At 45.8% G+C, this 15,244-nt stretch overlaps 2 protein-coding genes across 2 annotated transcripts; one reads left to right on the top strand and one right to left on the bottom strand.

Annotated features, from left to right (window-relative positions):
* The first annotated feature begins 2,089 nt into the window (after positions 1–2,089).
* LOC112957521 (epoxide hydrolase 1-like) lies at positions 2,090–12,272 on the top strand. The gene is made up of 10 exons (XM_026051167.1): positions 2,090–2,203; positions 3,584–3,607; positions 4,527–4,734; positions 5,549–5,729; positions 6,761–6,991; positions 7,718–7,847; positions 8,767–8,981; positions 10,946–11,054; positions 11,373–11,492; positions 12,005–12,272. The coding sequence occupies exons 1-10, from the start codon at positions 2,175–2,177 to the stop codon at positions 12,204–12,206; spliced, it is 1,449 nt and encodes a 482-aa protein (XP_025906952.1). The 5' UTR covers positions 2,090–2,174; the 3' UTR covers positions 12,207–12,272.
* Positions 12,273–12,649: 377 nt separating this feature from the next.
* MAD2L1BP (MAD2L1 binding protein) lies at positions 12,650–15,022 on the bottom strand. Its single transcript, XM_026051176.1, has 2 exons — positions 15,017–15,022; positions 12,650–14,765 (listed from the first exon to the last, which is right to left on the bottom strand). The coding sequence occupies exons 1-2, from the start codon at positions 15,020–15,022 to the stop codon at positions 14,241–14,243; spliced, it is 531 nt and encodes a 176-aa protein (XP_025906961.1). The 3' UTR covers positions 12,650–14,240.
* Positions 15,023–15,244: the final 222 nt, after the last annotated feature.

Raw genomic sequence — 15,244 nt, 5'->3', positions numbered from 1 at the left:
AAGAAAAAGAAAGTGCAAGCTCCTCAAGCTCCTCTTTGCCAGTAGAGGGCACGCAATCTTCACAAAACTGCTGCACACACCTCTGCAGCTCGGCCCTTGGGGCCCTTTCTCCAGCAGCAGCTTGCACTGAGCTAGGATGTGCGGATGATCCTGGGAGAGCTGGCCCGTTGTGTTATGTTTGGCTCCCCTTGCAAGTCTGCAGCTGAAAAAATACATTCTGGTAATGTTTCCATGTGCACATTTTCTCTCATTGCTTCAGGGTGAGAAAAATGACTCGTGACAAGAACAACGGAGATACAGAGGTAGGAAASGAGCTCCGTTTTAATATGCAGTTCATGCACTGGAAACATGTAACCGCTTTATAAAAAGGATGTGGGTTGTAAAGGGACACCAAGGTGGCAACAAGGGGAGACAGAGGTAGAGGTGCAATACTGAGATGGAGAACATTAAGTATCATTCTCACTTTTCTTTCTCTACATGGCAGAATAGCATCTGGACCAGCAAAATCACAGCACCAGGACAGAGGCAGAAAACCTTCTAATTGTGCTGTAAGAGGGCTAAGAAACTTTCATCAGTGTGGGCTTTTAAAAACTGTCAAAAAAAAGGTCTCTCGGGGTGTTCTGAACCACCTTTCAAGGTACCTTTCCTGATATAGGTACATTTATGGGTCATACATCAAAATCAGATCATCTGTAGCCTGTTGACTCCAACTCCAGTTACTGCCTGGAGTTGTGCACTCTGTGCACTCATAGACAAAATTTATTCTTTAGGCCAGATTCTGGAACCTCAGCTATTTCAGATTTGTCAGGACTCTTTCTTTTGCCTTTTAGCCCCAGGACACTAAAAGCCTTGGAGTTTCCTCCTGTGCCTTAGCTAAAGTTGTTCTGATTTTCTGGAGCCTCCTTGACAACAATAATTTGCCCATCCCTTATCCCTTCTCTGCAGCTTTAGTTAACTTCACTGGTCCTTCTCCAGCATTCCTGGTACAGGTATTTTCACTCTTACATATTTAAGGCAGACTTTTGTCCAATTCCACCAGCCTTTATGCCTTTTTCTAGTACTAAGTAATTTTTTTTAGCATAATTTTCTCAAGGTGTCCTTTGTATCCTAGGGACACCACAGGCTATTRCACCTTAATATGCATCCTACAAGTTCCTTCAGCTGCCTTCCACGTGGATCATAATTCTTCTTTTGGCTGTTTCTAATGCTGTAATCTTCTAAATACAGTTTTTTCTGGCATCTCCCAAAGTGCTTGGAAAAACTGGCTTTGTTTTGGCAATTGAACTTTAAAGCTAAGTAATCCATGCAGGCATAACCAGAAATAGCTATGRCATGGCAATAATTTGAATTTTGAACAAGTGATTTACAAGTTTTTCTTGCAAAGAGCTCTTCTGACAGTGGTGGGAGTCCATATAAACCCACAGCAGTGCAAGACCTGATCATCACAGATCTCCCTGGGAATGGTACTTCACTTTGAGCATTGCACTGAAGCAGGAGTCATTTCCTCTGACTGTAAAATGTAGCTCTGTCCTAGGGTGAAACACAGCAGGGTAACTGTAATAGCCTAGGAAGGAGAACTCTTCTCTCAGTGAGACTGGACACACTGTCAGGCAAATGAAATGTCATTCCCTTAGCTAAACAGAGCACTGATTTTTTGTGAAAAGTGAAATGACTTAGCGTTTCCTTTTTGTTTTGTTTTGGTTTGGCTGCTGCACATCACAGGTGCACATGAACAAGAACCAGATTATAGAGAACCTATAGGTTGGGACTGCCTTCTGGAGCGCCACTGGGATCCCTGTGCCCAGCCRGCTGGCCACGCTCACGCTGACGCAGCCCGATACGCAGCTGCCCTTTGTCACAAGGGCCCCTGTTGAGCCAGGTTCGTGTTCATGCTCCTGAGGACCCCAGGTCGGTCTTGCAGCCTTTCTATGCAGTTGGCAGCCAGCCTGCACGGGCGCACCAGGCTATTCCCTGCCCGTGCAGGACTTTGCATTCGCCTCTGCTGATGAACTTCACTGAMCTGCTTTGCAACCACACGCGTAAGCAATAGGTGGCACTAATAAGTGATAGGGATTGGGTCGTCCCTGAGCACGCAGCCAAAGAGGAAGTCGGTGGTGGAGACTGCAGGCTGCGTTGCTCGGAGCTGCTCRAGTGGAGAAGGAGAAGGAGCAGACATGTGGCAGGAGGTCCTTCCCAACGCCTGGTGAGAGCCCCACGGCACCGGGAGCCAGGGACAGAGCATGGCGTGCCGCTAGGCTGGGGCCGGGGTGGGACAAAGCCCTGCAGGGTAAGCCAGGCTTAGCTAGGCCACCAGAAAATGCTGGGAATATCCCACTGATTTTTCACAGCTGTAACTATGGAAGAGATTATCCTGGACCGTGTCACTCAGCGAGCTGGCTCTCCGACACGCTTGTTTTGTTGGCAGTTCTGGGCTAGTGTTATGGCCGTGGTGCCAGGTTTTGTGCCTCTCGTTAGTTAAACTCCAGGATGCAAGTGCAGGTAGGTGTTAGTACCAGTTGCATAAGCTGCCCTGCCTACAAGGAAGTGGAGGCTGACAGTGTTTGCTCTAGGGAGCCCTCTTCCCCCTGGCTGGGAGCACTTTAAGGAAATATCTCCTCACACTTCACACCAGAGCTGTTGCAGAGCGAGTTACCAAAGGGCCTCAGCGCCTGCCCGGCACTGCATGCTGTGCCAGGGGCCATGTGGGGAAATGACACGAGGTGAGAAAAACCAGCCAGCAGACTCGGGTTTTCGTCATGGAGATTCATGTCCTTTGGGAGGTTTTTGTATGTGTTTGTTTTGTCTCTGGATATCTTAATTATGACACCACACAGCTGCCAGCATTAGCTGCTTTCCATGGCATGAGATACCAAGACTTTCCCTCGTTGCTTCTAATAAATCTAGATTTCTAACTGCTTTTCCGAGAAGACAATCTATTAGGCTACGAGAGAACCGAGGAGGACATTTTGTTTTTCCCGCAGGGGAGAGGAGCTTAAAGTTAAGTATCTAGTCAGGAGTAGTTAGGAGTAGCAAAGGCCCAGCGCTTGAGTAAACACTGCTCAGGTAAAGGTCCCGCGAGCTTCTCCTAATCAGCCCTTTGGCACCAGCACAGCACGACCAGCAGCAGAATGACCCTTGATCTTGAAAGGCCCCTGCCAGACGTGCAGATCTATCCCTTTACAGTGATCAAAATAAACGACTTTCTTGGCTGGAGTAACACAGTTGCTCGCAGGTTGAAACACTGCAAGGACGTTACCCAGTTGTCTAGGGTCTCTTATCTAAATTGTGCTGCAGGAGGGAGTGTTATGGAAACAAACTACCTAGTTAAAATATAGCAAAGAAATGCTCCTTTTGTGCAGAATCCCTGTCCTGAGGCCCTCTCCTTCTGTCTCATCCAAAAGTAGAAGCAAACTTCCAGATGCCTCCAGGTGGCTAAACTGGCTGTGATCCCATGGCTGTGCATGGTTGTGCATCCCATGGTGCAGGCAGACAACAGTGTTTGCAGTGTCCCCAGGGATCGGTACCAGTCAGCACTGCCAGGCTGAAAGAATCTTCATTTCTGCTTTTTGTTTTTTTTTTGTAGGGAGAGCATCTTGTCCCGGATCAGGTGAGTGAAGCAGCTGGTCTGTGCCGAGGCCTCCACTTTTCTTCAGACCCTTCAGTGGGGCACAGCATAGTCCTTTCCCTACCCTGCATGACAACAACAAAATCTTCGTTTATAGTCTCTCACAGCCTCCTGCCACAGGCTCATCCCCGAGGGAAACTGGAGAGCTTGACACAGAGCTCAGAGGGAGGGGAAGTACACCTCATTTGTCACTGGTTGATTGAGCATCTAAACCATTTTGAAATGTCCTTCAGGTTAAAATCAGCTTCCAGCCCAGAAGAAAGTGTGAAACTTGACTGTCTAGAAAAGAAATAGGAGCATCAAAGACGTAACCTGGCACCTGTGGAACACAATCATGAAGGGCCAGGGTTACCCTAAAAGATGTTTGAATCTGTAGAGGAGCTATGTATAAAGTGCTATTTAAGAGGGGCAGGTCCCACACCTCTCTTTTTCCAGAGACTGAGGGCCCTTCTCTCTGCACTTTCTCCATTCTGGCTTTGCAGTTTCTTTTCATGGAGCATTCCAGCTGCTACCATCCCAGTCATTGCCAATATCCTATTCAGTCCTGTTCCCCCGAAATATYCCATAGAGAAGGAGCCTGCTAGTTCACAAGGAGAGGACTAAAGAAACCTTTTGATTAGCAAGTAATGATCAACAYGGACTTGAGCTCCTCTAATTAGCAATGTCAGAGGTAACTTTGAGGCTTTGGGACTGTTAATGTGAAAGTTTGTGGAACTGGCTACTCAGGGGGGAGAGGCTCCAAATTTTCGAAAGYAACAGCAATCCCCAGCCCGTGTTGATTGCTTGGGGTTTCTGGGCATTCCTTACCATGCAGGTCCAACCAGGGTGAATACAAGTCTTTGCATAGCCCCAATACCCTGACACTTTCATTGTTGCATTTTATAATTTTACACCTCCCTAGGTCTTTTGAATTTTCTCAGAAGAAGGGAGTCCTGCTCCCTGCAGCTGCCCTGGGGGTTGGAGGGATGCTGCTTTGCTGGATGATGTCTAGACGYAAGATGAAGACTCTTGAAATGGGTGATGGATGGTGGGGCACAGGTGAAAAAAAACTAAAAGAAGATGAAAGAATACGGCCCTTCCGGATTGAAACATCTGACAAAGAAATTCAGGTACCCATGGCCGGGATGTGGGGAGGGGCAGGAAGCTGTGAGGTGGAGCCAGTTCACCTCCATCTCACCGCTTGAAGATGATGTCTTAGGGATATCACCACTGTGCTCATACTCTAGTATGAGCACCTGCCACCGTTAGTTGATACACTGCATAAGCATCATTTATGAAGCAGATGAGAGTTCAAATCCCTCGTATTGTCCCATAGATCTTGTTTCCAAGATCACAGACCCTATGTGCAACCTGTAGCTGCTCCCAGCAGAAGCCTACACTTTCATCAGTAGACTTTTACAGTGGGTCTGAGGATGGTGAAGCAGGGTGGGAAGGTTTAGGGAGAGCAGTGGGGCACATGGACGTCTTTAGTAAAGGGGAGGCCTGGAAGAGTGGAGAGATGAAGCTTTACTGAGTCTCAGCATCTCTGTCTCCAGCCAACTAGCTCAACTAGCTGGGACTGAGCTTCAGAAATACCCACTCTTTGATCCCCACTTCTTATTCTCTTCCCATCCAGCAGTGCCAGAACGCTCCTAGCACCAAAAAGCCTACATAGCAAGTTATCAGAAGGGCAAGAGTAGGACCTCAGTACTCCCGCCTGCCTTGTATAAACTGATAACTTATAAAAAAGTATATTCCTCATATAAATGACTGAGGAGGGTGTGCAGAGCGTGCAACTTCTTTAGCAAGGCTCTCCGTGTATGAGGCAATGGAGTAAAAGCCAGCAGAGGTGCAGGACGCTGCCCACGAGCACTTGTGTCCTGGTGCACAAGCATGCAGGCACCTGGCCAGCCRTGCAAGAGCAGCGTGTGCCTCTCTCTGCAGGACCTGCACCACCGCCTCGACCAGGCCCGCTACACGCCGCCGCTCGAGGGGGCTGCCTTCCACTATGGCTTCAACTCAGACTACCTGCAGAAGGTGGTCGCCTACTGGAGGAACCAGTTTGACTGGCGCAAGCAAGTGGAGATCCTGAACAAATATCCTCATTTCCAAACCACCATCGAAGGTGAGGGCGTCTCTGCAGTTCATGTGAGTCTTGTACATGAGGCACTTAGAGACGTAGATTAGCAGGCATGGTGTGAAGGGGTTTGCAGTTGGACTTGATGATCTTGAASGTCTTTTCCATCCATAAGAATTCTATAATACGCCTCCCCGTAACATCTCAGTGGCCTGTCCAGTTGGTCACAGATTGCCCAAATTGCCTTGTCCTCACAACTGCTGTTTCGCTGTGCACCTTCAAAGTCCCTGCTCGCTGTGCCCCTRCAAATGGCACATTTGGGATAAGTGAATACCAGCCTGAAGAGATTGCCCCGTGCTCTGAAACACTTTGTTCTGAAGCTTACTGAGGAAAGCCAGGGGGATTTCAGGTGTTAGAATATTTAACATAACACTATGCATAATAGAGCTGAGTGATAATGAGTGAAATATCATTAGTGTAGGTTGTATTATTGCTAACTTTGTATACATTAAGACCATTTAAAATTGGCAATATGAGTCTGCATCAGAACAGAGTACCTTTGGCATTGARTTTGTCCTCATGATACCACCTTGAAACTACCCTTGAAAATTGCCAAATTTACCCAAACTCTTAGACTAGGTGCTTTCCCCCTCTCCCTCACTAGTTTAGCCAGGTTATCTTAGCTAGCCTTTAGATAAGTGATTTTCAGGTAAAACTTGTATATTCTACTTTCTTTTCAATGTTTCACTTTTTATGAACCATATGATTTGTTCATGTTTTTGCATATGTCTTAAGAGCAGCACTACGTATTTCTATAAAASCAGTTCCTCAGGAGAAGCATTCTTAACCTCTTGTGACCCACATAGCTGGGACTCAGATACATATCCCTGCTTATATATGGAAGAGCAGACATAGGTGCAGTAGGAGGCACAGTATCCACGTTCAGATAGGCAGCTATTTCTCAGCAGTTGGTCATGTAATTTCTGCTTTAAAAACTAGTTAGAATTTTTCCTCCCTCCTTCTTGAAGGTCCAGAACAGAAACCTGAGGTTTCATTTACCTGTTTTGAATTTCTGGCAGGGATCGATATCCATTTTATCCACGTGAAGCCTCCCCACRTCTCTCCTGGCCAAACTGTTTATCCCCTGTTGATGGTGCATGGCTGGCCCGGCTCCTTCTATGAGTTCTACAAGATCATCCCTCTGCTCACGGAGCCGGCCCAGCACGGCCTCGGTGAGGACGACGTTGTGTTTGAGGTCATCTGCCCATCCATCCCAGGCTACGGCTTCTCAGAGGCACCTCACCAGAAAGGTAAGTGATGAAAAGGCTCTGCTGGAGTCACAAGAGTATTGAAGTAACCCTCCTGCCATCAGTGGACCCTTCGGCCTAGCAGTTTGAGGATGCAGGAGGGCACATTCTGGGTTTTTCTCAAGTTCAGTGAACTTAACTCTGCACTAATGCATAGAAGCCTGGTGTCTTGTCTCTARTTGTAAAATGAGAAATGGTTGGCTCCTCTCGACATTGTTATCAGCATGTGTCCTTGGTGTGAGATTAGGACTGCCAGCTCATCTTACACAAATTGCTAAACCCTCTGAAAATCTCTCTGAAGACTTGTGCCCCCACACAGATGGGTTCAACCTACTCTGTCATTCTCCCAGCAAGTCTCTATAACATGTATCACTTCCCCAGGGCAGTTTCCTACAGCCAGAAAAGCCACAAAAGGGCTTTCTGTGTCCAAAGCCCTCTGGCTCCCTGCACTGACACGGCCAAGGTCGTGGGACCTGGCACTGTGGAGATTTAGCCCGTAGGAGTAGCTGAAAGCCAAGGTCACCTTCTCCTTTCTCCTCTTCCCATTGAATTTATACTGTCTCGTGTTCCCTGTAGTCAGAGAGGCAGGGAGGCCAGCAAAGCACTCCGTGCCCTTGGCATTACTCAGCAGCACAACACTGATGTGCCCCTATCAAAACCTCCATCTCTATTCAGCAAACGCGCATTAGGACAAAAGGCTTCCTGTACAGTTTTTCTCTTTACCTGCAGGGTTTGACACCGTAGCAGCTGCTCGGATATTTCACAAGCTGATGAAAAGGCTGGGCTTCAAGGAGTACTACCTACAGGGAGGAGACTGGGGGGCTCAAATTACTACCAACATGGCCCAGATGCTGCCACAGTGAGTAACAGCAGCAGCAAGCACAGAACAGTGGCCTTCAGCTCTATCCTATCTTCTCACTGCAGAGCCCCCATCCTCCCTCTCATCCTTTCCCCTCTGTGTCCTCCAGGGACATCTCCAACCTTGTGCATTTAATTATGCTCATATGCTTTATATTGATATTGGCTCATTTTTCAGGCTTCCTAAATTTCACTGTTATTTGGCATCTGCACTAGCTGCAAAGCAAACTCTCTTGCATTTAGACTTGAAAACTCGAGGCAAATCTCTATTCAAATTCAGGAAGGAGAGAGATTAAGAAATTTAAAACTTGCAGGGAGAGAGGAAGGGAGGGAGCTCACTTTTCAGCACCTGAACAGTACCAGCACAGCAMTTCCCTATCTGAGATGTGGAGCTGAAAGTGGCTGACCAAAAAGAAACAAAACACCTACCTTAGAAGATCACATCACAGCTCACTGCTTAGCATTTAATTAAAAGTATGCACCACAACCATGCTTAAGCCAGAAAACAGATCAAGGGGGAAAGCTCCTCATGTTGTTAGATTGCAAGCAGAGCTCTGGATTGCAATTATGCTTTGCAGCACTCCTGTGTGTGATCTAGTATTTCCATCACACTACTTCAGAAAGCACCCAATGCAGCTTGATTACCTACAGCACATCATGGTGCCACATCCATAAAACTGAGTGCTTAATATTAACATCATTGCAATGGCATGGCTGGATAGAGGTGGCACCAACTGTGCTATTTCTAGCACCTTCTATATTTTTTAAATAATAAAAACCTGAACAATTTTTAATGTATTTGGTTCAGTGAAATACTTCTAACACAACTCCAGTCAGATAATTTTCTAGAAAATCTGAAAACAGAAACTCTTTAAAAAAAAAAAAACACAACTCTTTTTTTCCCTATTAATGTGATTTAGGTCTGTGAAAGGACTTCATCTGAACGTCGTCTTCATAATTACATACAGTTTGAGGATGTTTTTGTCTGTGATGATTGGGGCTTATGTACCATGGCTTGTAGGCTTCACCAGAGAAGATGCTCGTCGTATGTACCCTTTTGTCCAGAAGAACATACATTACATTTTGCGAGAATCTGGATACCTACACCTCCAAGCCACCAAACCAGACACTGCAGGTAATGAACCCATGATGGAGATTCTGCAGATATTACTTTTCAGACTCCTTAAAATGGTGTATGGCTTTTCGTGGCCTAAAGATCACCTCATCATAAAGCCACCTAAGTGAAGCACATACCTTGAAAGTGAAGGTATTTTTAAAAATGAAAGTGGGTGAAAATGAGAAAATCATAAACAAATGCAATGTGAAATTGCAAAAAGACAGATTCAGCCCTAATACTTTGAAAGTAGGAGRCCTGTTGGAGCTGCTGAGGTCAATATAAAAAGGCTCTCAAGAAAGATATGACCATCTCAGAAGAGTTACCAAGCGTAGGGGTAGTAATCCCTCATCAGGGAAGACAGGGGGGCTGTCTCAGACTGAAGTGGCACTTGTGGAGTCCTTGGGAAAAATAGCCTCATCCTGGGAAGTCCCTGAGACGTTCAAAAATAACTCAGAAACTGACGATCAGATTGTTGCTTGACCTGATCTCAGCAGCAAAGGAATAGTAGGAGGTAAATGAGATACCAGTTTAAGAGCTGAGAGTGGAGGGGAGGCGAGTGCAGGAAAAAAAATATAAACTGGTTTGTCTAGTCACCATGATAGGCAAAGTAGCAGAACTATTCTAAAGGAKGAAGAGTTGAGTCACAGGTGATGATAAGGTCACAGGGAAGRGCCAAAATGGTTTTGTAGAAAGAAATCATGTTTCACAGGTCAAAGTTCTGGCAGAATYAAAGAGCAGTAGCATATCTGGATTTCCAAGCAATTTTTTAATCAAGATCTCTCCAAAAGTTCTTAAAGAATAAAAGTGYCTTAGGAAAAAGGATTAACATCATGGATTTATGAATAGTTAACATAAGAATCTAAGTATAGGAATAAGTGTCCAGACTTCAGTGGAGGGAAGAGTATCACAAAAATCTCTGCTGGGACCTGGGCATTTCAACATAATCTGTATTTCTTTAGAGCAGAAGTTAACTATTAAGGGAAAAATCTGTCAGATTTCCAGGACACAGATTAATCTGAAGCTAACTGGAGAGAGTTGCAAAATCTGGTTGATTAGGAGTGACTGTTTGATTAGAAAGGCCAATAAAAAAATGATGTCAACAAAGTGCAAAGTAATTTAAACAGAAGAAAAGCTCATTTAAAAAAAAATATAAAAAAGAACAAGGGCCCCAGAAGATCTGAAAATGTTTATTGCTGGTGGGTCATGCACTAGATAACATGTTTCAGCTTGACCTAGAGCCAGGCAAAGCCTTCACATAGCTTATAACCTATAATAATTGACTCTGGGCTTGCCAATGCAGGGAAAGGGTTAGCCATGTTCACTATTAACCAAAACTTTTTTGTGCATGGTCTTCCACAAGGTTACTCAATGCTAAAGTTGCGTGCAAATACACCTGAGATAATATGCTGTAACAAAAACTGCAGCACACAGGGTACTGCACTTTTCCCCAAGACAAGTCTCCACCGCTATCTGGGCAATTACTAGGTGTTTTATAGGTAAGAACATGTGGATGATATGCTACACACATGCTAGGTCTCTGTCTATTAATGTTCCCCAAGAGCATGCAGTTGTCTGCTGCACAGCACTTCTCATCTTTAAAAATAGAGGGTGATGAAACAGCACTCAGGGGCTTGGTTATCCATCCTAACCAGGCCAGCGCTCTCAAATAGCTTACCTGAAATCTTTTTAGTGYGTAACACCTTTATGTGGTGCTTCTTCCATGCAATCACCAGGAAMCTGGCAGGACTTGCTTAACTCCTAAGCTCTCCAGGAGGGAAACTGCCAAAGGTAGGAGTGCTGTCAGTTGCAGCCTCAACTCCTTCGGGGCAAATTTGTGAAGAAAAGAAGTAGGACCAATAAAACAAACTCATTGCTCAGTTATCATACAAAAACTTTCAAGAACTCTTAAGAACCCAGTTTTGCTTTAACTGAAGTACTGCAATGCCATGCAAATACAAGAATTCTCTTTTCTCCTGAATTAGGTTGTGGATTGAATGACTCCCCTGTGGGGCTTGCTGCATACATTTTGGAGAAATTCTCTACCTGGACCAATAGATCTTTTGTTCGAAAGGATGACGGAGGCTTGGAAAGGTAAGAAAACAGATGCTCTTTCATGAGAAGACTTTAAAAAGGTGATGGCAACTAATGAGGAGATGGAAAAACAGATTTGCCAGCTTAAATTGACTCTAAAAGACAAAAGATTGCACATGACAAGGAGCAGTTCTAAATTAAAATAGACTGTCTGCAAGTACTGCTTCAGCACCAGGCAGTTTTGCTCCAGCCACACAGATGCCACTTAACTTCCTGCTTGAAAATTAGTGTAAAACAGCAGAACTTCTGTGCATGAACCCACTATTGTATACTGAGAAAGAGCTTTGAACAAAACGTGTTTCTTTTTCCCCTCAACAGCAAATACTCTCTCGATGACCTCCTGACCAATGTGATGATTTACTGGGTGACCTCCTCCATCGTATCCTCAGTGCGTTTCTACAAGGAGAACTTCTCCAGGAATATCACTGATCTTCAGAGGTAACTAAGTGGCAGGTTCAGGATAGATTTGCAAGAGAAATTGGGTTTGGACATTTGCGCGTTTAGGCATCTAAATCACTTGCAACAAAGTTAACTCATTTAAAAAAAACAGGTTCTTATTTTATCTTGATAAGTATAAAGGCCACTTTCCTTTTGAACCTGTACCACGCATAAGCTGGCTTGCTGCCAATGCAATGCAGAACATCTTAAAAGATTCATAATCATTTTTGTTCAGAATAGAGGTATGAAGCAAGATAAGCTTAAAAACTCAATATGTTTAAAGTTGTTAAGGTACAAGGCCAGCTCTRTTTTACATATATTTAGATAGAACAGATTTTTAAGCTCAAAGAGACCCAAATACAAGCAGAGCACCTGAGCTGTGTACAGGCCACAAATGAGCTGCTGTAGTGAAACTTCTCCCACTCACTGTGAGTTACAGGCACCAGTAGGATTTCATAGGCTTTCCCTAGGAATTGCCTTTTAAAAGATGCAGCTAACCAATGTTTTTTCAGGTACAGTGTACACGTTCCCACTGGGGTTGCAGCCTTTCCTGAGGAGCTGGCACATACACCACGCACCTGGGCGAAGAAGAAATTAAAGAACATCGTTAGCTACACTTACATGCCGCGTGGGGGGCACTTTGCTGCCTTTGAAGAGCCGAGGCTCCTGGCCCAAGACATCAGGCAGTTTGTCAGGAAGGTGGAGCAGCTGTGAGCCTGCAGCTGAAGCGGGGCACGCTGCTCTGCTGCCGCCAGGAGCGCTGCTGGGAGGGATTAAAGAAATCCACATACAGAACACACACATACAGAAGCCAGCATTTTATTTTGATGGGAATGATTATAGCTACTAAACTTGGTAATTAAGCACTAAAGCTCTTCGTAAGAAAAAGCCTCTTGTCTTCTTTCATTCCTAGCACCTTATTATTGTTGCATTCAAAGTTCAAGTATAACAGAATATRTAAACAGTTTAATGCAATAACATTGCACTCATTTAAGAGAGGGAGGGGAACGGGTCTAGCTCCTTGTTCCTCAGAATCCAGGCTTCTCTTCAAAAGCTTCTTTAAATATTTGAGTGCCAGCATTCTTACATTCCTAAAGATGCATTCTGGGGTAAGTAGAGGGCTTTAATTTCCTGAGCACAACAAACACTGCACCTGCCCAAGCTGCATTTCCTTCAGGGCACCTGTGAGGGCACACACAGAGGCAGGCAGCTGCAAACAAGCTGCATACAATGCTGCACACAAGGCAGCTTTTCAGCAATTCCTCTGTGCTAGCAGTTTCTCTGCTAGCTTTAGCAGTCACTACATCTTTGTGCACAGCTGACAATGGATAGCAAGGCAGAGACAGCACTCCCAGTGTTCTCCAAGCTCAAAAATATCAGCTTAACTACCTTCCTTCCAGTCCTATAATCTTAYTCTAGTCCAAAAGGTCAGACAGTTAATAAAAATAACAGTAAGTGCAGAYGGTTATTTCCTCCTTTATCTCATTTCAACAGATCTTCTACTATCCCAAGCGACACTTAGTGCTAGTAAGAAGCTACAGGCAACCTCACTGCCAGTAGCCTGCAGTTTTAAGCAGGAAAGATGCATCTAGAGCTGTTAAACTCACTGCATTGCAGGTTGATACCAGCTGATTCAAGACTACTTCAGTGGACATTAGTTCAAGAGTGTGCTCTGAGGTCTCTCTCTTTGTCCCATTCTGCCCAAGACAGCAGATGTGGCACAGAAGAAACAGCTCAAGTTCCACCTGCAGGTAACACGGGGCCTTCTGATTTGGGGCAAGAATTTCACAGTTAAAGGAGTGCTGAAGCTGATCACATCCACCTTGTCTCTTCCCACATTCCAGCAAGGCTTACAGTCCAGGACTCTAACATTTTGTAAAAGCAGGCAAGAACTGATTTTTTTTTTTTAACTGAGAATAAACCAGCATGATGGGGCAGGAGTCCTATGTTCCTCTGCACAGCACAAGGATAAAAATTGCTTCCTCTTGATTTTAACTGTATAACAAATTATCAGGGCTGTCTTTTAGTAAAGAGACACCAAAAGGTGCTTTCCTGCCTCCACGGGACAGCTTAACCTCTTTTTCCAAGGCTAGGTATGAAATCTCCCAGTTGCTGAGAAGTCTTGCTCTTTGGATGATAAACTAGTCAAAAGGGAATTAGGGGAGGTCTCGTTTTATCAAGGAAGTGGCAAACACTAGAGTACTCAAATCTGATCCAACTGCAGGGAAAGATCTCCTTTCCCAGCAGTGGAATACATTAGAATTGTTACATCCTTTATGGCAAACCCTGGAAAGSCCAGCTGCAGTAATAATCATGTGCATTATTTAAAGCCAAAAAAACAATTTGCTGAAGTAGCAATTATTGATAGAGGAATTGCTGCATCAAAACTCAGCATTTTTCTCAGGAGAGAAAACACTGTATCCAGTATTTGCCAGGCCAATAAGTACACTGCGATGAAGTTCTACTCCCAGCACAAGTTTGTCTCCTTTGCCACAGCTGAGGTCCCCAAAGAATGTGCAACTGTGCCTTAAAGGATATTTGCTTTCTGTATCAATTCCATACAGAGAAGAGTGTTACAGCTGTTTCACAACAAGATGAACACTGTCCAGCTACAGAGAGACAGTTGATGCCCTGGAGAAGAGATCCAGAAAGACAAGAATATGCAATTACGCCTGCTAAAATAGTCACCACCCAAAGCAGCACCAAAAAGGTTACTCGATAATTCATTAAAATCCTATAAAGCCCAAATCATTCATGAAACCCCTTGAGTGTCACTGGTGCTTGAAACCATATGTAATCCTCCCAGTCACAGGCCACGGCCTGAGGACATGAGGCACTGACGTCTCCATCGGAGGACAAGCTGACCGTGAGTTTCCGTCCTCGAGTGGGCACTTTGTAGTTGAGCTTGGGCCGGAACCACTCAGCCCCACAGTCGCGGTGTCCTTGCAGCATAACCACGGTGCCCACGGCAGGGAGCACCTTCAGTTCGCTGAAGACGTCGGCAACGAAGAGCGAGTGGAAGAGCTTTCGCAGGCAAAAGGGGGTTTCCAGGCTCTCCTCGGCGCTGCCCACGCAGACGCCCTCCAAGTTGAGCTCATAGAGCTCCTTGGGGCTCATGGCATTGCCACCAAGCAGGATGAGAACGCGGGGAACCAGCGTCAAGCGGAACATCACTTCCAAGTGCTGCAGCACCCCCTCCAGCTCCAGCAGCACCTGCTGGCACCTCTTGCTTGCCGTGTCCACGGAGGGCGGCTTCTTAATCACATCTCCATCCTACGGGGTGGGAAAAGAAGTAGAGAGAAAAAATAAGAAGGTCTTAACGTGTTCTTTAGAAAGTGAGGTACATCCTTTCTGCACTACTCCAAGAAGGCTGGGCAAGGTCGGTTACCTAAGAAAGGCCTAGATAGGCCCATGTGAAATCAGGAGAGGAGAGGAATATAAAAGGACACTCTGATTCAAGCTGCTGAGCTTGAATGTGCACCAGGCTACTTTAAAAAAAAAAATCCCAAGAGGATTAGAAACACCATCATTCAAAGGAGGGACACCACCCCGAAGCCACATCAAGAGGCACACAGCACCGGGCCCGCGTGAGCGGCGGRCGCAGAGCAGCGCGGGGCAGGGCGGGACGCAGGGGGACACGGAGCGGCACTCGGGGCCTGTAGCTGCCAGCCCCACGTGAGCGCGGCCCGCTCGGCCGGGCCCGCGGGGACGCCGCAGGGGCCGGGACGGAGCGGCCGGCCCGGCCCGGGAGC

The sequence above is a fragment of the Nothoprocta perdicaria genome, unplaced genomic scaffold, assembly GCF_003342845.1.
Source record: "Nothoprocta perdicaria isolate Ctin4 unplaced genomic scaffold, notPer1 scaffold_73, whole genome shotgun sequence".
Taxonomy (NCBI): domain Eukaryota; kingdom Metazoa; phylum Chordata; class Aves; order Tinamiformes; family Tinamidae; genus Nothoprocta; species Nothoprocta perdicaria.
The sequence above is the reverse complement of the archived record's forward strand: the minus strand, read 5'-3'. Positions and strand labels throughout refer to the sequence as shown.